Source organism: Ranitomeya imitator, chromosome 2 (genome assembly GCF_032444005.1).
Source record: "Ranitomeya imitator isolate aRanImi1 chromosome 2, aRanImi1.pri, whole genome shotgun sequence".
Classification (NCBI taxonomy): domain Eukaryota; kingdom Metazoa; phylum Chordata; class Amphibia; order Anura; family Dendrobatidae; genus Ranitomeya; species Ranitomeya imitator.
The window spans coordinates 242,387,704-242,412,012 of NC_091283.1; the positions used below are offsets into that span (position 1 = coordinate 242,387,704).

A 24,309-nucleotide genomic window follows, 5' to 3' on the forward strand; every position below is an offset into this window, starting at 1 on the left:
CCACGAGATGTTGACATTCCTAATTATTTCTTCCCCACATTTTCCCATTATTTTAGGTCTGCCCTGGTTACAGAAGCAAAATCCTTGCATCGACTGGGAGATGAAAAAGATCAGTTTCCCCGTAATGGACGTTCGGGTGGAAGTTCCAAGTGAGTCAACATTAGAAACAGCCCAGAATTCAGAATTACCTCAGCTACCAGCGGTGTATGAAGATTTTCTAGATGTCTGTGACAAGAGGGGGGCGGATACCCTTCCCCCACATCGACCATACGAATGCCCAATAGAGCTACTCCCGGGGGCGGCTATATCATTTGGAACTATCTACCCTCTAGCAGGTCCTGAACTAAAGGCTCTCAAAGAATTTATTGAAGAAAATCTAAACAAAAAATTCATTCGTCCATCATCCTCTCCCGCTGGAGCTCCAATATTCTTCGTTAAAAAGAAGGATGGAACACTTCGGCCAGTAGTGGACTACAGGGAGCTTAATAAAGTGACGATTAAAAATCATTATCCCTTACCGTTGATCCCGGAACTCCTAGAAAAGGTGCGATGTGCGAAGATCTTCACTAAGTTAGATTTACGTGGGGCATATAACTTAGTACGTATAAGACCTGGGGATGAGTGGAAGACAGCTTTCCGTACCCGATATGGACACTTTGAGAGTCTAGTGATGCCCTTAGGACTTTGCAATGCTCCAGCTACTTTCCAGCACTTGGAGAATGATATTTTCCGAGACCTGTTGGACCAGTTCATGGTTGTTTATCTAGATGACATCCTGATTTTTTCTAACTCTGTGGAAGAACATCAGACGCACGTAAGACGAGTGCTAGAACATTTAAGAGAGAATTCATTGTATATTAAATTAGAAAAATGTGAATTCCATCGAGAAGAGATCCTGTTCCTCGGATACATCATTTCACCTCAAGGATTACGGATGGATGCTAAGAAAACGCAAGCTATCACCGAGTGGCCTATCCCTACAAATGTGAAAGAGGTCCAGCGTTTTGTGGGGTTCGCCAACTTTTACAGACGTTTTATTAAAAATTTTTCAGAAATTGTGGCACCCATCACGCAACTGACAAAAAAAGGAGCAAATTTCATCTGGACTCCACAGGCGCAAGAAGCATTCTCTCGTTTAAAAATGAAATTCACGACGGCTCCCATATTACGCCATCCTGACCCAGAATTGGCATTCATCATTGAGGTGGATGCCTCAGATTGTGCGGTCGGTGCTATCCTCTCTCAGAGGACAGGGGAAAAGAAGTTGCTGCATCCATGTGCATTTTTCTCACAACGTATGTCCTTAGCCGAAAAGAACTATGACGTGGGTAATAAAGAATTGCTCGCCATTATATCAGCATTCAAAGAGTGGAGACATCATCTTCAAGGGGCTGCACAGCAAATTTTGGTGTTGACTGATCATCGCAATCTAGAGTTTATCAGGTCTGCAAAATGCCTCTCTCCTCGGCAGACCCGTTGGAGTCTGTTTCTGAATCAGTTTAATTTTGTAATTTCATATCGACCAGGCTCCCGCAAGAAGAAGGCAGACGCATTATCCCGAATGTTTTCAAGTGATGTTAACCTCGTAACAAAACCCAAGCCTATTGTGGCCGATACTAAAATCGTGGGAGTAATACATGATGGAGATTTGCTGGAAGATCTGAAAGCAGCATACGAAACAGACTCTTTTCTATCACGTCCATCAGGGGACGTACACCTATTTTTCAAAAATCAAGTATGGACTGATGGTCGACGACTATATGTGCCAGAAGCAGCTCGGTTAAAAGTTCTACAGCTAGTGCACAACTCTAAAGTTGCAGGGCATAAAGGGGTACAGAAAACGCAGGAGTTTTTGTCACGTTTCTTTTGGTGGCCGAACTTTCAAGAAGAAGTACGTTAAGTCTTGTGACATCTGTGCCAGACATAAGTCCCCACGTGTATCTCCTATGGGACTACTGCAGCCTCTTGCCATTCCAACACGACCATGGGGATCGATTTCAATGGACTTCATAGTGGATCTACCTGATTCCAAGGGAAAGACATCCATTCTGGTAGTAGTGGATCGACTTATGAAAGCAGCGCATTTTATCCCGTGTACAGGTCTGCCTTCAGCAAAAGATACAGCTGATCTGATAATTTGCAATGTTTTTCGTCTCCACGGAGTGCCAGATGAAGTCGTCTCAGATCGAGGTGTACAATTTACATCTAAATTTTTGCGCAGTCTGTGCTCAGCACTAGACATCAAGGTACGATTGTCAACCGCTTATCATCCGCAATCTAACGGTTAAACAGAACGTACGAATCAGACGCTGGAGCAGTATCTTCGTTGCTATATTTGCCATCCGCAAGATGACTGGGTAGATTTGTTGCCATTTGTGGAGTTTTCATACAACAATTCACAGAATGCCTCTACGAAACAGACGCCATTTTTTGCAAATCTTGAATATCATCCAAACATCCTTCCCAAGAATCCTGTGGCGCCATTAATACCAGCAGTCACAGAAAGAATCTCTCTCCTACAAAAAAATCTGAATGTCCTGAAAGACACATTAAGGGAAGCTGAGGAGAAATATAAAAAAGCTGCTGACAGGTATCGTAGACCCACTCCCACGTTTAGGATTGGAGATCGAGTGTGGTTATCCACTAAGAATTTGAAACTGAAGATTCCTTCTCCTAAATTAGGACAGAAGTTTGTGGGACCATACAAAATCAATAAGATTGTGAGTCCATTGGCTGTTCGTTTACAGCTACCAAAATCAATGAAAATTCATCCTGTATTCCACGTGTCTTTGTTGAAAGCCACCACAGCCAATCCATTCCCAGAGCGATCCCCTCCGCCTCCTGATTCAATTGAAGTGGATGGACAGGAACAGTTTGTGGTGGAGAAGATCTTGGATTCTCGAATTCATAGAAATGGTTTACAATATGTGATCAAATGGCAGGGCTACGAAACGGAAGAAAATTCATGGGAACCGATAGGCAATGTCAATGCTCCCCGTTTGATTAGACATTTTCATCAGCGGTATCCTGCAAAGCCTGGGCAAGTTGCGTCCAGAGGCCGCCATTAAGAGGGGAATATTGTTAGGATTTGAACCTGCGACTCTTTGTTTGCTAGTCTGTTCCTTTGCTTGGTGAGCTATTTGGAACTTGCTTGACTTCTGCCTGAAACCATATGAACTTCGTCTGAGATAGAGATCATCACCTGCCCTGCTGATTTGTCCCCACCCTGATTGAGCTTGATTGGACCTGCTATATATACCTGGCCCTGTGCAGCTTCCTGTTGCTGAGTATTTTGTGTGCTCAGTCTAACTGAGTGAAGCTATCTCTGAGCTCCTGGTTGGAAGGTGTCTTGCTGGCATCTTTCTGCTTCCTATTGACTTTCTGCTGCTACTACCCTGAACTCCTGTTGCTCATACGGACTTTGTGCACGTGTGTGATCCAGGCCGGCCCTGGCTCGGGCTGGTCCCTGCATCTGCGGATATATTGAACTGCCACTGCCATATATTGCATCTCCCGAGGTCTTTCCACAGTCCGGTCACTTGTATACATCTGCTTCAGCCACTGACCTTCAGTCCTGTATCGCCAGTAACGTGACAATAGGCTTCTCTGCCGTATATTATAGTCCGGGGTTACCTTTCAGGAGTTCCACTCCTCACGCTGACTTCACATCAGTCCCAGGTCCTCAACACAGACCGTCCAGGTCTACGGTCTCTAGGTGCTTCCAGGACCTACAGCACACAGGCCACTCAGTGCCAAAGCCCAACCATGTGCTATTCTGGAATTCCCAGGATTTCAACACAGGCTTCCAGGGCCTTGCACTTGGACCATTCAGATCCAAACACAGGAACCCCGTGACCCACACTCTGGTCACATTACATACCTGTAACCACTCCCCTTGGTGTGTGTGTGTGTGTGGCTAGTTTGTCCCGCCCAACTCACATAACTAGCCCTGCCAATTTCCCCTTAGAACTCACACATTTACATGTGGGACTACGGGTCCTAGACCACAACATAACTTTAGACTGACAGCGCAGAGTGTCCTCCTCTGCGACACACATTCCGGCCATCTACAATTCTGCCGGACTTTGTCTCATCACAACTATGCCTCCAAGTGCATCTTGAAGTGCACACGCAGCGCCCCCTGGCTGTAACATTGGTCACTGCACCACAATATGTATAGATTATAACCCTCAGTGAATTAATTTATAAAATGGAATCACTTTATGAGGATTTCGACTATTCTGGTTTTCTGTCATTTAGTCATATTAGGGCTTCTGCATATGGTGTGTCCAATCTCATCTGGGATCTATTCCTGCTGTCCAGCTGGAGTAATCTGCTCCCTACTTCAGACAATTGGAAAGTACTACACCCTACTAAAGCTCAAAGCACATGGCCGGAATCTGCCAGAAACAGCGTTGTTCTCCTCTGGTTCAGTCCTCTGTGCTCAGCTTGTGCATTTGTTTACTGTTGTGACCGTGGCCCATTTATGGACTACTTTTGTGTAATCTGATTCTGTCCTTCTGGTTCTGACCCAGCTACTTGTCTATTCTTCTTGCCATCTAATACCACAGAATAGCAGGTAACACCATGGTCCAAGCCTAGGGGTCCCAGTGTAAGTCCCGATCCATGTAATGGTGTTAAACGGCGATGAGCAAGGCAATCCTTGGGATATGGAAAGCAGAGAAGATAGTGCCAAGCATGTTCATGGTGGAGACCTTTTGAGCTGCCAGTTGACCATGAACAGTGCTCCCAATACATTGTGTCTGCAAACTATTCCAGCTAAATCTGCATTCAAACAGCTAAATGGTGCCCCTTCCCTTCTGAACACGGCCATGTGCCCAGAGAGTAGTGTACAATCGTATGTAGGGTATTGTGAGAAGTTGAAAAATAATTTGTAAAATCCATTTGTTTTCTATTATCCTTTGTGAATAATTCCAAAGTTATCACCACATAAAGTGACACACGTCAGATTGTAAAAAAGGGGCCTGATTAAGAACACAAAATTGGCTGCGGGAAGAGGTTAAATCAGAGTATTCTGGACACTACTGTAATCAAAAACTGACTATAGACAATAACATCTACTGAAATGCTCAAACTGAACAGTCTTCATCAGTAATAAATGAGTAGCTAGTGGTGAAACTGCAGCGCCCCAGGGTCCTGGTCGTTGCAGTAATGTAATTTTCCTCTAGGGGGAGTGATGTTATGTTTGGAGGCAATGAATGAGAACTCTTTGTCAGGTAACACAATGAATGCAACATGTTCACACTCCAGACCAGAAGGGGGAGCTCTAAGCCTGTTTTAGGTGAACTCCCCTATAAGAACATCTTGATCTGGAGGGAAAAGGGTTCAGTTCCTGTCATGAAGACAGAGGGAGAGGAGGCAGAGGAGCCCCGTGGCATGAAGTGCTGCAGCTCCTAGGAAACAGACAGATAGAAAGCAGAACATATTGCAGCAAGCGTGAAGGAAAGCAAAGCAAAGGAGAGGATATCAGAGGGAGATCAGCCAGGAGCAGGCTGCTTCCTTCTGAGGCGCAGAAATCCGGTGGCCGGCATACCAAGGGAGTAAGGATCTCTACGCTTTACTTCAGAGAACGGCAGGACAGCTATTTCCACGGTACTTGTCCAACCTATTCCTAGGAGGCACAGCGGCAACTCTCAGAGGCTGGGGCGTGATAGAGTCCCTATAAACCGCCTCAAGCCACCAGTCATACGGGTTTGTCCTATCCTATCTGGGGGACAGAGAGAGAGGCATAACATCTACAACAGTTGTGAGGACCTTATGAGAAGTTTAGCAGTAAGGGATTACCGTGAGATTACCGTGACCTTGGTGGTTGGGCTCACATTTTTTCGCCAAATTTTGTGCTAAGCATCTCATGTGTTTTTCATAGATTTCACAAGCCATTAAGCTATTCACATTTCATGTATCGCACATTTCCTTGCTTTAGTACAATTGAGTGCAGCCATTGATCTATTTGCTATGTAAATCTTTTTGGTTATGCTCCAGTTCAGACTATTTCTCTGTTCAGTCAGTTAACTGTTATGTCTGCTAATGAAAGGTGTTATGAAGGCAATCCAGAGACACAGTGTGCCTAGCGATCAGAGCGCACACAGTGATCTAACAAATACCCAAAAACAAAGAAACGAGCTCTGAGACGTGGAAACTCTGTAGACCGCACACCTGATCCTATCCTAAACACAACTAAAAGTGGCTGTGGATTGCGCCTAACAACTACCTAGGCAACTCGGCACAACCTAAGAAACTAGCTAGCCTGAAGACAGAAAAATAGGCCTGACTTGCCCCCGTCTGCGATTAGCAAAAAGTTGAGCCTTCTCCTGGGACAAGGTCAAATTGTCCACTACCTGAGTCCAGATCTGCTGCAACCTGTCCACCACAGAATCCACACCAGGACAGTCCGAAGACTCAACCTGTCCTGAAGAGAAACGAGGATGGAACCCAGAATTGCAAAAAAATGGAGAAACCAAGGTAGCCGAGCTGGCCCGATTATTAAGGGCGAACTCAGCCAACGGCAAAAAGGACACCCAATCATCCTGGTCTGCAGAAACAAAACATCTCAGATATGTTTCCAAGGTCTGATTGGTTCGTTCGGTCTGGCCATTAGTCTGAGGATGGAAAGCCGAGGAAAAGGATAGGTCAATGCCCATCCTACCACAAAAGGCTCGCCAGAACCTTGAAACAAACTGGGAACCTCTGTCAGAAACAATATTCTCAGGAATGCCATGCAACCGAACCACATGCTGAAAGAACAAAGGTACCAAATCAGAGGAGGAAGGCAATTTAGCCAAGGGCACCAAATGGACCATTTTAGAAAAGCGATCACAGACCACCCAAATAACTGACATCTTTTGAGAAACGGGAAGGTCAGAAATGAAATCCATCGAAATATGTGTCCAAGGCCTCTTTGGGACCGGCAAGGGCAAAAGCAACCCACTGGCACGAGAACAGGAGGGCTTAGCCCTAGCACAAATCCCACAGGACTGCACAAAAGTACGTACATCCCGTGACAGAGATGGCCACCAGAAGGATCTAGCCACTAACTCTCTGGTACCAAAGATTCCAGGATGACCAGCCAACACCGAACAATGAAGTTCAGAGATAAGTTTATTAGTCCACCTATCAGGGACGAACAGTTTCTCCACTGGACAACGATCAGGTTTATTCGCCTGAAATTTTTGCAGCACCCGCCGCAAATCAGGGGAGATGGCAGACACAATGACTCCTTCCTTGAGGATACCCGCTGGCTCAGATAAACCCGGAGAGTCGGGCACAAAACTCCTAGACAGAGCATCCGCCTTCACATTTTTAGAGCCCGGAAGGTACGAAATCACAAAGTCGAAGCGGGCAAAAAATAACGACCAACGGGCCTGTCTAGGATTCAAGCGCTTGGCAGACTCGAGATAAGTCAAGTTCTTATGATCAGTCAATACCACCACGCGATGCTTAGCTCCTTCAAGCCAATGACGCCAATCCTCGAATGCCCACTTCATGGCCAGCAACTCTCGGTTGCCCACATCATAATTACGCTCAGCGGCCGAAAACTTCCTGGAAAAGAAAGCACATGGTTTCATCACTGAGCAATCAGAACCTCTCTGTGACAAAACCGCCCCTGCTCCAATCTCAGAAGCATCAACCTCGACCTGGAACGGAAGAGAAACATCTGGCTGACACAACACAGGGGCAGAACAAAAACGACGCTTCAACTCTTGAAAAGCTTCCACAGCAGCAGAAGACCAATTAACCAAATCAGCACCCTTCTTGGTCAAATCGGTCAATGGTTTGGCAATGCTAGAAAAATTACAGATGAAGCGACGATAAAAATTAGCAAAGCCCAGGAACTTTTGCAGACTTTTCAGAGATGTCGGCTGAATCCAATCCTGGATGGCTTGGACCTTAACTGGATCCATCTCGATAGTAGAAGGGGTAAAGATGAACCCCAAAAATGAAACTTTCTGCACACCGAAGAGACACTTTGATCCCTTCACAAACAAAGAGTTAGCACGCAGGACCTGAAAAACCATTCTGACCTGCTTCACATGAGACTCCCAATCATCTGAGAAGATCAAAATGTCATCCAAGTAAACAATCAGGAATTTATCCAGGTACTCACGGAAGATGTCATGCATAAAGGATTGAAACACTGATGGAGCATTGGCAAGTCCGAACGGCATCACTAGATACTCAAAATGACCCTCGGGCGTATTGAATGCAGTTTTCCATTCATCTCCTTGCCTGATTCTCACCAGATTATACGCACCACGAAGATCTATCTTAGTGAACCAACTAGCCCCCTTAATCCGAGCAAACAAGTCAGATAACAATGGCAAGGGATACTGAAATTTAACAGTGATCTTATTAAGAAGGCGGTAATCAATACACGGTCTCAGTGAACCATCCTTCTTGGCTACAAAGAAGAACCCTGCTCCCAGTGGTGATGACGATGGGCGAATATGTCCCTTCTCTAGGGATTCCTTCACATAACTGCGCATAGCGGCGTGTTCGGGCACGGATAAATTAAATAATCGACCTTTAGGGAATTTACTACCAGGAATCAAATTGATAGCACAATCACAGTCCCTATGCGGAGGTAGGGCATCGGACTTGGGCTCTTCAAATACATCCTGATAATCAGACAAGAACTCTGGGACCTCAGAAGGGGTGGATGACGAAATCGACAAAAATGGAACATCACCATGTACCCCCTGACAACCCCAGCTGGATACCGACATGGAATTCCAATCCAATACTGGATTATGGGTTTGTAGCCATGGCAACCCCAACACGACCACATCATGCAGATTATGCAACACCAGAAAGCGAATAACTTCCTGATGTGCAGGAGCCATACACATGGTCAGCTGGGCCCAGTACTGAGGTTTATTCTTGGCCAAAGGTGTAGCATCAATTCCTCTCAATGGAATAGGACACTGCAAGGGCTCCAAGAAAAACCCACAACGTTTAGCATAATCCAAATCCATCAGATTCAGGGCAGCGCCTGAATCCACAAACGCCATGACAGAAAACGACGACAAAGAGCATATCAAGGTAATGGACAGAAGGAATTTGGACTGTACAGTACCAATGACGGCAGACCTAGCGGACCGCTTAGTGCGCTTAGGACAATTAGAAATAGCATGAGTGGAATCACCACAGTAGAAACATAGCCCATTCAGACGTCTGTATTCCTGCCGTTCAACTCTGGTCATAGTCCTATCGCACTGCATAGGCTCAGGTTTAACCTCAGGCAATACCGCCAAATGGTGCACAGATTTACGCTCGCGCAAGCGTCGACCGATCTGAATGGCCAAAGACAAAGACTCATTCAAACCAGCAGGCATAGGAAATCCCACCATGACATCCTTAAGAGCCTCAGAGAGACCCTTTCTGAACAAAGCTGCCAGCGCAGATTCATTCCACTGAGTGAGTACTGACCATTTCCTAAATTTCTGACAATATACTTCTATATCATCCTGACCCTGGCACAAAGCCAGCAAATTTTTCTCAGCCTGATCCACTGAATTAGGCTCATCGTACAGTAATCCGAGTGCCAGGAAAAACGCATCGACACTACTCAATGCAGGGTCTCCTGGCGCAAGAGAAAATGCCCAGTCTTGAGGGTCGCCGCGCAAAAAAGAAATAATAATCAAAACCTGTTGACTAGGATTACCAGAAGAATGAGGTTTCAAGGCCAGAAATAGCTTACAATTATTTTTGAAACTTAGAAACTTCGTTCTATCTCCAAAAAACAAATCAGGAATAGGAATTCTTGGTTCTAGCATATATTTCTGATCAATAGTATCTTGAATCTTTTGTACATTTATAACGAGATTATCCATTGAAGAGCACAGACCCTGAATATCCATGTCCACACCTGTGTCAAGAAACACCCAAATTTCTAGGGGAAAAAAAAAAAAAAAGTGAACACAGAGCAGAGGAAAAAAAAAAAAATGATGTCAGAACTTTTTCTTTCCCTCTATTGAGAATCATTAGAGGGCTCCTAGTACTGTTATGTCTGCTAATGAAAGGTGTTATGAAGGCAATCCAGAGACACAGTGTGCCTAGCGATCAGAGCGCACACAGTGATCTGACAAATACCCAAAAACAAAGAAACGAGCTCTGAGACGTGGAAACTCTGTAGACCACACACCTGATCCTATCCTAAACACAACTAAAAGTGGCTGTGGATTGCGCCTAACAACTACCTAGGCAACTCGGCACAACCTAAGAAACTAGCTAGCCTGAAGACAGAAAAATAGGCCTGACTTGCCCCCAGAGAAATACCCCAAAGGAAAAAGCAGCCCCCCACATATAATGACTGTGAGTAAGATGAAAAGACAAAACGTAGGGATGAAATAGATTCAGCAAAGTGGGGCCCGATAATCTTAGACAGAGCGAGGACAGTAAAGCGAACTTTGCAGTCTACAAAAAACCCTAAAGCAAAAACCACGCAAAGGGGGCAAAAAGACCCACCGTGCCGGACTAACGGCACGGCGGTACACCCTTTGCGTCTCAGAGCTTCCAGCAAAACAAAAGACAAGCTGGACAGAAAAAAAACAACAAAATAGCAAAAAAGCACTTAGCTATACAGAGCAGCAGGACACAGGAACAATCAGGAGAAGCTCAGATCCAACACTGGAACATTGACTAGGAGCAAGGATAGCAGCATCAGGTGGAGTTAAGTAACGAAGCAGCTAACGAGCTCACCAGAACACCTGAGGAAGGAAGCCCAGAAGCTGCAGTACCACTTGTGACCACAGGAGTGAATTCAGCCACAGAATTCACAACAGTTAACCATTACTTACTCACCTGGGTAGTCATATGTGGGAATCTCCTCTTTACAGCACTCATCCCCCCTCACATATGTCTCTGCAGTATTAATATGGGTCAGCTCTTCACCCTGAAACAAATATTATAAAAGTCACCGACAGATGGAGAAGTCACATCTATGATCAGCTCTAATCCTGCCATCTCCACCGTTCTCATTACACAAGCATAACACATATAATACTGGTGGATAAAACAAGACTGAGCACAAGACCTTCACTGGCGTCTACACATCATAGGGGAGATCTCCTGACACCTTCTCTCCATCTACCTGATGGTACTGAGGAGCATTGGGATCTTCTTGGTTACAGTCCTGTGGAAGAAGAGGACGGGGACATCTCTCTGGTGTTGTCCTCTTACTGGATAGATCTGGAGGAAACACATACAGGGAGTGAATTCATTCTTTACATACAGATAATTATAGGCCGTGTGTATTTAGTCCTGTCTATTACCTGGAGATGTGGGGGGCTGGGGAACCTCCATTATGATGTTCTTGTACAGATCTCTGTGTTCTTCTAAATACTCCCACTCCTCCATGGAGAAATAGACAGCGACATCCTGACACCTTATAGGAACCTGACACATACAATGATACCGTCATCCCCCCCGATCCCTTCATAGTGTTACTGTATAATGTCCCAGCATTCCCAGCAGTGTCACCTCTCCAGTCAGAAGTTCAATCATCTTGTAGATGAGTTCTAGGATCTTCTGGTCATTGATGTCCTCATGGATCAGGGGGTGAGGTGGAGGCCCAGTGATTGGGCTCAGGGGTCTTCCCCATCCCTCAGACACAGGGTCCTGACAGCGATCACTAGAGGTCTTCTTCACCACTGTGTAATCCTGGTAATGGAGAGACACATTAATAAATCTCACTACAGACATTTCCAGAGTCCTCACCTCTCCAGTTCTGTCCATTTGTTATTCCCATAGATAAGAATGATGTAATGTGACGTCATCAGAATCTCTCACCTCTCCAGTAAGCCGGAAGAGGATCTCTAGGGTGAGGTGTAATATCCTCTCCGCCATCTTGTCTCTGTCCATATCCATCTTTGATGGGTAAATCAGGAAAATTCTCTGTTGTAGAAGATCTTCACTGAGAGGATCCGATATTGTAGAGACCTGAATGAGAAGATGAGCTGATGTAACATCATAAGAATCCTGTAATAATACAATTACTGGGGATAATAAGGGAAACATATGAGATTTATTATTTTACAGTATTTAGTTTTCTTCTTGACATCTACTAATTCAGCTTTGCAGCGCTGGAGTCCTGGGTTCTAATCCCACCTTGGACAACATCTGCAAGGAGTTTGTGTGTTCTCCACGTGTTTGCGTGGGTTTCCTCCAGGTTCTCCGGTTTCCGCCAACATTCCAAAGACATACTGATAGGGAATTTAGATTGTGAGCCCCATCAGGGACAGTGATGGTAATGTGTGCAAAACTATAAAGCAAGGCGGAATATGTTAACGCTATATTAAAATAAAATTATTATTATTACTAATAAATCCTATATATTTAGGCCAAAGACAACAAGCAGTTTCTTCCTCGGAGGCGGCAGCTGAATACGTTTCTCATAGACTGATCTTCCATAACGCTAATTCTCGTCTCATTTACCGACCCTGGAATCGGCATTAGTAATACTGCAGGAGACATTCATTACACGCGACATGAGAAATAATTACTTAATGATGAGGATTACACTTTCATCTTATACTAGAAACATATTTGGACATAGTCGGTCACTGACTCCATCACCGCCCGCCACCTGTATGAATATTTCCCATCTTCTCTGCACTGTAATCATCTATTACATTATATCTCAGGTCTGATTCACACACAGAAGTTTGTTTATAGGCTAGGAAGGGGATAATGCCCATGGAGCTTCCCAGGCTATTAATATCAGCTCACAACTGTATACTTAGCCTTTAGTGGCTATTAAAATGGGAGACCCACCAAAAAAGTTATATAGGTTCCCCCTATATTTAATAATCAGCAAATGCTATGCAGACAGCTGTGGGTTTATATTAACAGCCTAGGAAGGGACCATGGATACTGGCCCCCCAGGCTAAAAACATCAGCTCTCAGCCACCCCGGAAAAGGCACATCTCTAAGATACACCAATTCTGGCACTTAGCCTCTCCCTTCCCACTTACCCTTTAGCTGGGGCAAGTGGAGTAATAGTTGGGGGTTGATGTCACCTTTGTATTGTCTGGTGACATCAAGCCCCGAGGTTAGTAATGAAGAGGCATCAATAAGACGCCCCCATTACTTGCCCCATAGTCACATTGTAAAAAAACACAGACACCCAGAAAAAGTCCTTTAATTGAAAGAATGACACAGACTCCTGTAATAATCTCAATTAAACCATACTTACGACCTCGCCTAATTCCACCGAAGCCTTCAATCTTCTGTAATAAACGAAAAATAATAAAACAACTATATCCCTCACCTCTCCATTGTTCTGTCCCACGCTGTAATCCATGCCTGGGGAGAAATAGTTTCCAACCTGGACGGTGCCAAGATGTGACCGTACAGGCTGAGAACCACTGGTGAATGAGTTGCTGCGAGCGCAGCCTCAGTGTCTAGCAGTGACATCACTGATGCTCCGTTCCCAGCTGGGCTGAACTGCGGTGACCTCAGTGAGATACCTCACTAGCACCGTGAGAAAGTCGCACGGTACAGAGGCGAGTTCACTGGGAGAATTATTAAAAAATACAGTGTGGGGATCACACTATTCTTGATAACTGGCCTTGCTGAAGCTGACAGTTGAGGGTTGCAGCCCCCAGCGGTAAGTATTGCCTCGCTTGTTATCAAAAATAGGGGGAACCGCACGCAGATTTTTTTTAAATTATGTATTTACCGCACAGAAGCAGCTGATGAATACTATTATCATCGGCTCCTGCTCTCACTGTTATTAGCAGGTGTCGGATGATGGGAGCAGTTGTCCCATCAGCTGACACCAGTGACCGGAGGTAACCTGTATACCTCCGATCACAGCTGAGCGCTCCCGCTGTGTTTTCGCAGTGGGGGAACTGCAGCTCTCTGACCAGCGGGGATGGTTTCTCTGCCGTTCAGAAGCAGTGTTTGCTGCGCTGTCATGCAAATGACAGCATGACAAACACAGTATTGTCGGGACCCCCATTCCAGTGAATGGGGTTCGGGTCCACTCTGCTGAATGACAGGCTGCATGGATGCATCATGCAGCCGGCCATCTAGAGGTAGCAGAGCCGAGTGTGAGGTCACATCCGGCTGTCCATGACTTTTCTGCAGCAAATAAGCTGCAAAAAAAGGTCAACCTGTGTATTTGCAGTGCTTTTCTACCATCTATTCAAGTCAATGGGCGAAAAAAGCTGAAATAAGCTGAAAGAAATGACATGCTCTATGTCAAAAAAGCGCAGCAAAAATGCCCAGTGTGAACATACCCGAGAGACCAGGAGCAGATGATGGAGGGTATTCATCAGAACTCTTGCACTATAGATAAAAAATAAAAAAAAAGTAATGGGTTCCCCCTATTTTTGATAATCAGCCAGGCAAAACTCACAACTTGGGTGCTGCAACCCTCAGCTGTCAGCTTCAGCAATGTTGGTTATCAAGAATAAAAGGGTCCCCATACTCTTTTTTTAATTATTTAAATAAATAATTTAAAAAAATGTTCACCCCAGTTTGTGAAAACCAGCCTTTCTAAAGCTGACAGCTGAGGGCTGGTATTCTCAGGCTGGTAGAGGGCCATGGATATTGACCCCCCCAGCCTAAAAATAACAGCCACAGCTGCCCAGAAAAGGCACATCTATTAGAATCGCCAAATCTGGTGCTTAGCCCGGAACTTCCCACTTGTCCTATAGTGGTGGCAAGTGGTGTTCAAATTTGTGTAGTTGATGTCATCTTTGTATTGTCAGGTGACATCAAGCCCACGGCTTAGTAATGGAGACTAAGACACCTATCCATTACTAATTCTATAGTTATATGGTAAATAAAGACACAGCAAGAATAAAGTGAACTGAAAAAAATGACACAGACTCCTTTAATAATCTCAATTAAACCATACTTACGACTTCGCCTAATTTCACCAAAACCCTCGATCTCCTGTACTAAAACTAAAATAAAAAAACAACAATATACCATACCTGTCTGTCGTTCTGACCCACGCTGTAATCCATGTCTGGGGGAGAAATAGGTTTCAACCTATTTCAACCAAGTTGAGAACCACTGGTGAATGAGCTGCTTGGAACGCAGCGTCAGTGACTAGCGATGACATCACTGAGGCTGCGTTCCCAGCCGGGCTGAACTGCGGTGACCTCAGTGAGATCCCAGCATGAGAAATTCACACAGTGCAGAGGCGAGTTGAAATTAATCGCAGTGAAATTCTCCCGTGAACTCGTCTTTGCACCGTGTGACTTCCTCACTATGTTAGCAGGGATGTCACAGACCCAAACCATTTTTTTTCAGAAAAAATAACTTTTATTAATTAAATACATTTACAGTAAGTTGCACACACTGTAATAATTGTATTTGTCACTGACATCTATATATCTACCTATTCTATTTGTATTTACTGTATGTAATCCATCTCTTCTATCCTGTCGGCTCCTGCAGTGATTTTACACTACAGCGGCTGCTGAATTACCGGCTTTTCTTCTATCCATCTATGTAATATAGAAACAAAAACTCAGATCCAGAGACCATACTCATAGATTGGTCCTGTCAACATTGACAGAACTATTTGGAATTGTACCCTGAGATACTTCCTATTACATAGCCAACCACAAGAAAAAATGAAGTATAACATCTCACATTTATCCATAAAATTTATATGTTTATTTCAAGTACTAAAACAAACAAAGTATAATACAACACTATAGTAATATAATCATACAGAGATATTCAAATATTAGGACAAGGTGCACCAAAAGTACTCAATATCACATTTATGGAGGGGAGGAGGTCATGAGTTCTGAAAGAAGTAGTCCCTGTATTTACTCATTATAACAACCTAAAGTGCCAGTGCTCAATATTAATTAGGGCGTTACAAGGACCTAATACTGCAGAAATATGTCAGGGAGATGTCCCACAGTCTAGTGACCCACAATCTCATATATGCAGCAAGAATTATTATCCTCATGATAAGATCTTACCCTTCTCCTTCTCCAATAATGCTGACACACGCCCCTACGCGCGTTTCGCCCACGGCAAGCCATTGGTAGGAAAATAATAATAATAAATAATAATAATAATAATCTTTATTTTTATATAGCGCTAACATATTCCGCAGCGCTGTACATACATTATCATCTCTGTCCCCAATGTGGCTCACAATCTAAATTCTCTATCAGTATGTCTTTGGAATGTGGGAGGAAACCGGGGAACCCGGAGGAAACCCACGCAAACATGGAGAGAACATACAAACTCTTTGCAGATGTTGTCCTTGGGGGGATTTGAACCCAGGACTCCAGTGCTGCAAGGCTGCGGTGCTAACCACTGCGCCACCGTGCTGCCCAAGCACGGTAGGATTTCTCCATGTGAGCCACCTCCATTATCTGTTGATGATACATCCTGTGCAGCGGCTTGTCTTGCCATGGCGGTTCATGTTACTGTTCTTCCTTCCAGACCTGTTGTTGTTGCTGCCTTAGGCTTTTTCTCAGCATCTCATCTTTTGGTGCTATTTTTCTATTGTATTCCTGGATGCTCCTTGTTTCATCCGTGATGGTGGCTTGGATGCTTATAATGCGCCCCCAGGGCTGTGGGGTACTTGATAAAGGGTCCTCTCTTAAAGGGGATGTCACGATGGCAACCCGGTCCGTGGCCTTGGGCATCAAGGTTTAAGGGAAAGGTCTTTAAAGGGATAAAGTTTGTTGTGACGCCACCTGTGGAGTTCGGTCAGCAATGGGACTGACCCTGCATGAAAAGGGTTCCCTGGGGGATGTTGCAGCAGCCCTGATATTACACTTCCCACAGGTGAAGCGGGGTCCCCAGGGGTCATATGGCGTGTGGCATAGATGGTATAGCCGGTGAATAAATGGAGGAGACAAGTTGTAAGTCTTTACCTGGTTTACTTGTGAGTGACAGGCCACAGTCCAGGGCATCGGCAACAGTTCCAATTAGAAGCCCGGGCAATCGACAAACAAGCGGAATCCCCTAAGTAGGTCAGGTTTGAGCCTTCCACTCTGCGCTCACTGTCTTTGAAGTCCCTGTTGCCACTAAGTGTCTCAAACAAGGTCCTTATTCATTCCCCTGTCCGGAGACAGGTACCTGTATGGCAGTTTGCTTGAGCCGTGCCTACTGGGGTCCTTTCACGGTGACTCTAGGCTCCAAGGTGCTGCTGTACCACAGGTAAATATGGGCAAAGTCTATATAATTCAATGCCCTCTGGTTCTGCTCTTTGTATTATAGTCCACAAAAGCCTTGGGCTCCCGGTACCCGCTACTGCGCTTCAGCTCTGAGGGTGCCCTGCTGCAGTTACCCTCTGAGCTCTGTTCCTCTCCTATGCACTGTCCCTCACAAGTATTCCACATGTGACCCTTCCAGGTTACTTTCCTTCTCAAAGGCTGCAGCTCCTTCACAGCTGCCAGGCTTGTTGTGAATTCTGCTCTTGGGCTCCCTTCGGTGGTTATGAGTGGTAGTGCTGCTGTCTTTGGATCGCAGCATTTATCAGGTGTGTCCACTTATTGCAATTTGGACTGGGTTATTTAGTCTTGCTTGATCCTTTAGTCAGTGCCAGTTGTCCATTGTTTTTGGAGGATTCAAATCCATACCTGGTCTCTCCTGTTTTGCTGTTCCTTTCAACAAAGATAAGTTCTGGCTTTGTTTTTGCTGTCCACATGCTGTGGACCTTATAGTTCAGTGCATTTTCATGTTTTGTCTTGTCCAGCTTTGTCTGTGAAGGATTTTTTGCAGCCATGCTGTGTCTCTGGAGATGCTGATATACCCTCCATGTCTTTAGTCAGATGTGGAGATTTGTATTTTCTGTGGTGGATATTTTCTAGTGTTTTAATACTGACCGCATAGTACTCTGTCCTATTCTTTCTTTTTAGCTAGAATGGCCTCCTTTGCTAAATCCTGATTTCAGTCTGCGTATGTCATTTCCCTCTCCTCTCACAGTCAATATTTGTGGGGGGCTGTCTATCCTTTGGGGATTTTCTCTGAGGCAAGATAGTTTTCCCGTTTCTATCTTTAGGGGAAGTTAGTTCTTAGACTGTGTCGAGGTGTCTAGGGAGTGTTAGGTACATCCCATGGCTACTTCTAGTTGCGGTGCTAAGTTCAGGGTCTGCGGTCAGTACAGGTACCACCTTCTCCAGTGTACGTCTCATGCTGCTCCTCGGCCACCAGATCATAACAGTACAACTGGCCAACAATGAGTTAAACGCATCTCAGAAGAAGGGAAGGAAAGTGCTGAGCCATTTTTTTTCTGTAGTCTGTTTTGTCTTTCCTTCCCTCTTTTCCTCTGGGTGGCTCAGGAGTTTGGCGCTGGCATGGAGGTTCAGGAATTGGTTTCTCGTGTGGACCAACTTGCTGCTAGAGTACAGGGTATTTCCGATTATATCGTTCAGACTCTGGCTTAGAGCCTAGAATTCCAACTCCTGATTTGTTTTTTGGGGACAGATCCAAATTTTTTGAGCTTTAAAAATAACTGTAAACTGTTTTTTACTCTGAAACCCCGTTCTTCTGGTGATCCCATTCAGCAGGTTAAAATTGTTATTTCCCTGTTGCGTGGTGATCCTCAGGATTGGGCATTTTCCCTGGAATCTGAAAATCCTGCTTTGCTTAATGTAGACACCTTTTTTCAGGCGCTAGGGTTATTGTATGATGAACCTAATTCAGTGGATCATGCAGAGAAGACCTTGTTGGCCCTGTGTCAGGGTCAAGAAGCGGCAGAATCGTATTGCCAGAAATTTAGAAAATGGTCTGTGTTGACTAAATGGAATGAGGATGCCTTGGCGGCAATTTTCAGAAAGGGTCTTTCTGAATCCGTTAAAGATGTTATGGTGGGGTTCCCCACGCCTGCTGGTCTGAGTGATTCTATGTCTCTGGCCATTCAGATTGATCGGCGCTTGCGCGAGCGCAGAGCTGTGCACACTGTGGCGTTGTCCTCCGAGCGGAGCCCTGAGCCTATGCAGTGTGATAGGATTTTGTCTAGAGCTGAACGACAAAGATTCAGGCGTCAGAATAGGTTGTGTTTTTACTGCGGTGATTCTACTCATGTTATTTCTGATTGCACTCAGCGTACAAAGAGAATCGCTAGTTCTGTTACCACCAGTACTGTACAACCTAAATTTCTGTTATCTGTGACCTTGATCTGCTCATTATCATCATTTTCTGTCATGGCATTTGTGGATTCAGGCACCGCTCTGAACTTAATGGACTTAGAATTTGCCAGACGTTGTGGTTTCCTCTTGCAGTCTTTGCAGAACCCTATTCCTTTAAGTGGGATTGATGCTACACAGTTGGCTATAAATAAACCTCAGTTTTGGACACAGCTGACCATGCGCATGGCGCCAGCCCATCAGGAAGATTGTCGTTTTCTGGTGTTGCATAATTTGCATGATGATATTGTGCTGGGTTTTTCATGGTTACAGGTACATAATCCGGTGTTAGATTGGAAATCTATGTGTGACTAGTTGGGGTTGTCAGGGGGTTCATAATGATGTTCCTTTAACCCCTTTCCGGCATCGGACGTACTATACCGTCCGATGCCGGCTCCCCTGCTTTGATGCTGGGCTCCGCGGTGAGCCCGCATCAAAGCCGGGACATGTCAGCTGTTTTGAACAGCTGACATGTGCCCGTAATAGGCGCGGGCAGAATCGCGATCTGCCCGCACCTATTAACTAGTTAAATGCCGCTGTCAAACGCAGACAGCGGCATTTAACTACCGCTTCCGGCCGGGCGGCCGGAAATGACGGCATCGCCGACCCCCGTCACATGATCAGGGGTCGGCGATGCTTGTGAATGGTAACCATAGAGGTCCTTGAGACCTCTATGGTTACTGATTGCCCGTCGCTGTGAGCGCCACCCTGTGGTCGGCGCTCACAGCACACCTGCATTTCTGCTACATAGCAGCGATCAGCAGATCGCTGCTATGTAGCAGAGCCGATCGCGTTGTGCCTGCTTCTAGCCTCCCATGGAGGCTATTGAAGCATGGCAAAAGTAAAAAAAAAAAGTTTAAAAAAATGTGAAAAAAATAAAAAAAACATAAAAGTTTAAATCACCCCCCTTTCGCCCCAATCAAAATAAATCAATAAAAAAAATATCAAATCTACGCATATTTGGTATCGCCGCGCTCAGAATCGCCCGATCTATCAATTAAAAAAAAGTATTAACCTGATCGCTAAACAGCGTAGCGGGAAAAAAATTCGAAACGCCAGAATTACGTTTTTTTGGTCGCCGCGACATTGCATTAAAATGCAATAACGGGCGATCAAAAGAACGTATCTGCACCGAAATGCTATCATTAAAAACGTCATCTCGGCACGCAAAAAATAAGCCCTCAACCGACCCCAGATCACGAAAAATGGAGACGCTACGAGTATCGGAAAATGGCGCAATTTTTTTTTTTTTTTTTTTAGCAAAGTTTGGAATTTTTTTTCACCACTTAGATAAAAAATAACCTAGTCATGTTTGGTGTCTATGAACTCGTACTGACCTGGAGAATCATAATGGCAGGTTAGTTTTAGCATTTAGTGAACCTAGCAAAAAAGCCAAACAAAAAACCAATGTGGGATTGCACTTTTTTTGCAATTTCACCGCACTTGGAATTTTTTTCCCGTTTTCTAGTACACGACATGCTAAAACCAATGATGTCGTTCAAAAGTACAACTCGTCCCGCAAAAAATAAGCCCTCACATGGCCAAATTGACGGAAAAATAAAAAAGTTATGGCTCTGGGAAGGAGGGGAGCGAAAAACGAACACGGAAAAATGAAAAATCCCCCGGTCATGAAGGGGTTAATGTCAATTTCCTCTTCCCCCTCTTCTGAAATTCCTGAGTTTTTGTCAGATTTCCAGGATGTATTCGATGAGCCCAAATCCAGTTCCCTTCCACCGCATAGGGACTGTGATTGTGCTATTAACTTGATTCCAGGTTGTAAGTTCCCTAAGGGCCGACTTTTCAACCTGTCTGTGCCAGAACATGCCGCCATGCGGAGCTATATTAAGGAGTCTTTGGAGAAGGGGCATTTTCGGCCATCTTCTGCACCATTGGGAGCAGGTTTTTTTTTTTGTTGCCAAGAAGGATGGCTCCTTGAGACCCTGTATTGATTATCGCCTCTTGAATAAGATCACGGTCAAATTACAATACCCTTTGCCTTTGCTTACTGATTTGTTTGCTAGGATTAAGGGGGCTAGTTGGTTTACTAAGATTGACCTTCGAGGGGCATATAATCTTATTCGTATTAAGCAGGGTGACTAATGGAAAACTGCATTTAATACGCCCGAAGGCCATTTTGAATACTTTGTGATGCCATTCGGACTCTCTAATGCCCCATCTGTGTTCCAGCCCTTCATGCGTGATATCTTTCGGAGTTATCTTGATAAATTCATGGTTGTATATTTGGATGATATTTTTTCCGATGATTGGGAGTCTCATGTGAAACAGGTCAGGATGGTATTTCAGATCCTCCTTAATAATGCTTTATTTGTGAAGGGGTCGAAGTGCCTCTTTGGAGTGCAGAAGGTTTCTTTTTTGGGCTTCATTTTTTTCCCCTCATCTATAGAAATGGATCCGGTTAAGGTTCAGGCCATTCATGATTGGATTCAGCCCACATCTGTGAAGAGCCTTCAGAAATTCTTGGGCTTTGCTAATTTTTATCGTCATTTCATTGCCAACTTCTCCAGTGTGGTTAAACCTCTGACCGATTTGACGAAGAAAGGCGCTGATGTGACGAATTGGTCCTCCGCGGCTGTTTCTGCCTTTCAGGAGCTTAAACGCTGATTTACTTCTGCCCCTGTGTTGCGTCAGCTGGATGTTTCTCTTCCATTTCAGGTTGAGGTTGACGCATCTGAGATTGGGGCAGGGGCCATTTTGTCTCAGAGGAATTCTGATGGTTCCTTGATGAAACCATGTGCCTTCTTTTCTCGGAAGTTTTCGCCTGCGGAACGCAATTATGATGTCGGCAATCGGGAGTTGTTGGCTATGAAGTGAGCATTTGAGGAGTGGCGACATTGGCTTGAGGGGGCCAAGCACCGTATTGTGGTCCTGACCGATCATAAGAATCTGATTTACCTCGAGTCTTCCAAACGACTGAATCCTAGACAGGCTCGATGGTCCCTGTTTTTCTCCCGTTTTGATTTTGTGGTCTCGTATCTTCCGGGTTCTAAGAATGTTAAGGCTGATGCCCTCTCTAGGAGTTTTTTTCCTGATTCCCCTGGGGTTCTTGAGCCGGTCGGCATTCTGAAGGAAGGGGTGATTCTTTCTGCCATCTCCCCTGATTTACGACGGGTTCTTCAGGAATTTCAGGCTAAAAACCTGACCGCTGTCCAGTGGGGAAACTGTTTGTTCCTGATAAATGGACTAGTAAAGTGATTTCTGAGGTACATTGTTCTGTGTTGGCTGGCCATCCTGGGATTTTTGGTACCAGAGATTTGGTTGGTAGGTCCTTTTGGTGGCCTTCTTTGTCGCGGGATGTGCGTTCTTTTGTGCAGTCCTGTGGGATTTGTGCGCGGGCTAAGCCTTGCTGTTCCTGCGCTAGTGGGTTGCTTCTGCCTTTGCCGGTCCCTGAGAGACCTTGGACGCATATTTCTATGGATTTTATTTCAGATCTTCCGGTTTCCCAGAGGATGTCGGTTATCTGGGTGGTTTGTGACCGGTTTTCTAAGATGGTTCATTTGGTACCTTTGCCTAAATTGCCATCCTCTTCTGATTTGTTTCCGTTGTTTTTTCAGCATGTGGTTCGTTTGCATGGCATTCCAGAGAATATTGTGTCCGATAGAGGTTTCCAGTTTGTTTCTAGGTTTTGGCGGGCCTTTTGTGCTAGGCTGGGCATTGATTTGTCTTTTTCTTCCGCATTTCATCCTCAGACAAATGGCCAAACCGAGCGAACTAATCAGACTTTGGAAACTTATTTGAGATGCTTTGTGTCTGCTGATCAGGATGATTGGGTGGCTTTCTTACCATCGGCCGAGTTTGCCCTTAATAATCGGGCTAGTTCTGCTACCTTGGTTTCGCCTTTTTTTTGTAATTTTGGTTTTCATCCTCGTTTTTCTTCAGGGCAGGTTGAGCCTTCTGATTGTCCTGGTGTGGATTCTGTGGTTGACAGGCTGCAGCAAATTTGGGCTCATGTGGTGGACAATTTGGTGTTATCTCAGGAGGAGGCTCAGCGTTTTGCTAACCGTCGTCGGTGTGTTGGTTCCCGGCTTCAGGTTGGGGATTTGGTCTGGTTGTCTTCCTGTCATGTTCCTATGAAGGTTTCTTCCCCTAAGTTCAAGCCTCAGTTTATTGGTCCTTATAGGATTTCTGAGATTATCAATCCAGTGACTTTTCGTTTGGCCCTTCCAGCCTCTTTTTCCATCCATAATGTTTTCCATAGATCTTTGTTGCGGAAGTATGTGGAGCCCGTTGTTCCCTCTGTTGATCCTCCGGCCCCGGTGTTGATTGATGGGGAGTTGGAGTATGTGGTTGAGAAGATTTTGGATTCTCGTTTTTCGAGGCGGAAGCTTCAGTATCTGGTCAAATGGAAGGGTTATGGCCAGGAGGATAATTCTTGGGTTGTTGCCTCCGATGTTCATGCTGACGATTTGGTTCGTGCCTTTCATTTGGCTCGTCTTGATCGGCCTGGGGGCTCTGGTGAGGGTTCGGTGACCCCTCATCAAGGGGGGGTACTGTTGTGAATTCTGCTCTTGGGCTCCCTCCGGTGGTTATGAGTGGTAGTGCTGCTGTCTTTGGATCGCAGCATTTATCAGGTGTGTCCACTTATTGCAATTTGGACTGGGTTATTTAGTCTTGCTTGATCCTTTAGTCAGTGCCAGTTGTCCATTGTTTTTGGAGGATTCACATCCATACCTGGTCTCTCCTGTTTTGCTGTTCCTTTCAACAAAGATAAGTTCTGGCTTTGTTTTTGCTGTCCACATGCTGTGGACCTTATAGTTCAGTGCATTTTCATGTTTTGTCTTGTCCAGCTTTGTCTGTGAATAATTTTTTGCAGCCAAGCTGTGCTCTGGAGATGCTGATATACCCTCCATGTCTTTAGTCAGATGTGGAGATTTGTATTTTCTGTGGTGGATATTTTCTAGTGTTTTAATACTGACCGCATAGTACTCTGTCCTATTCCTTCTTTTTAGCTAGAATGGCCTCCTTTGTTAAATCCTGTTTTCAGTCTGCGTATGTCATTTCCCTCTTTTCTCACAGTCAATATTTGTGGGGGGCTGTCTATTCTTTGGGGATTTTCTCTGAGGCAAGATAGTTTTCCCGTTTCTATCTTTAGGGGAAGTTAGTTCTTAGGCTGTGTCGACGTGTCTAGGGAGCGTTAGGTACATCCCACGGCTAC

General features: G+C 45.0%; 1 protein-coding gene across 2 annotated transcripts in view; it reads right to left on the reverse strand.

Annotated features, from left to right (window-relative positions):
* The window catches only part of LOC138662865 (zinc finger protein 773-like), a 57,530-nt gene that overhangs the window by 16,527 nt on the left and 16,694 nt on the right, over positions 1–24,309 (reverse strand). For both annotated transcript variants that reach the window (XM_069748848.1, XM_069748849.1), the window contains exons 2-6: positions 11,809–11,958; positions 11,500–11,679; positions 11,292–11,415; positions 11,111–11,208; positions 10,822–10,912 (exon numbers count right to left, since the gene is read on the reverse strand). In XM_069748848.1, the coding sequence (XP_069604949.1) occupies positions 10,822–10,912; positions 11,111–11,208; positions 11,292–11,415; positions 11,500–11,679; positions 11,809–11,958 (643 nt within the window). The remainder of the gene's footprint in view (positions 1–10,821; positions 10,913–11,110; positions 11,209–11,291; positions 11,416–11,499; positions 11,680–11,808; positions 11,959–24,309) is intronic.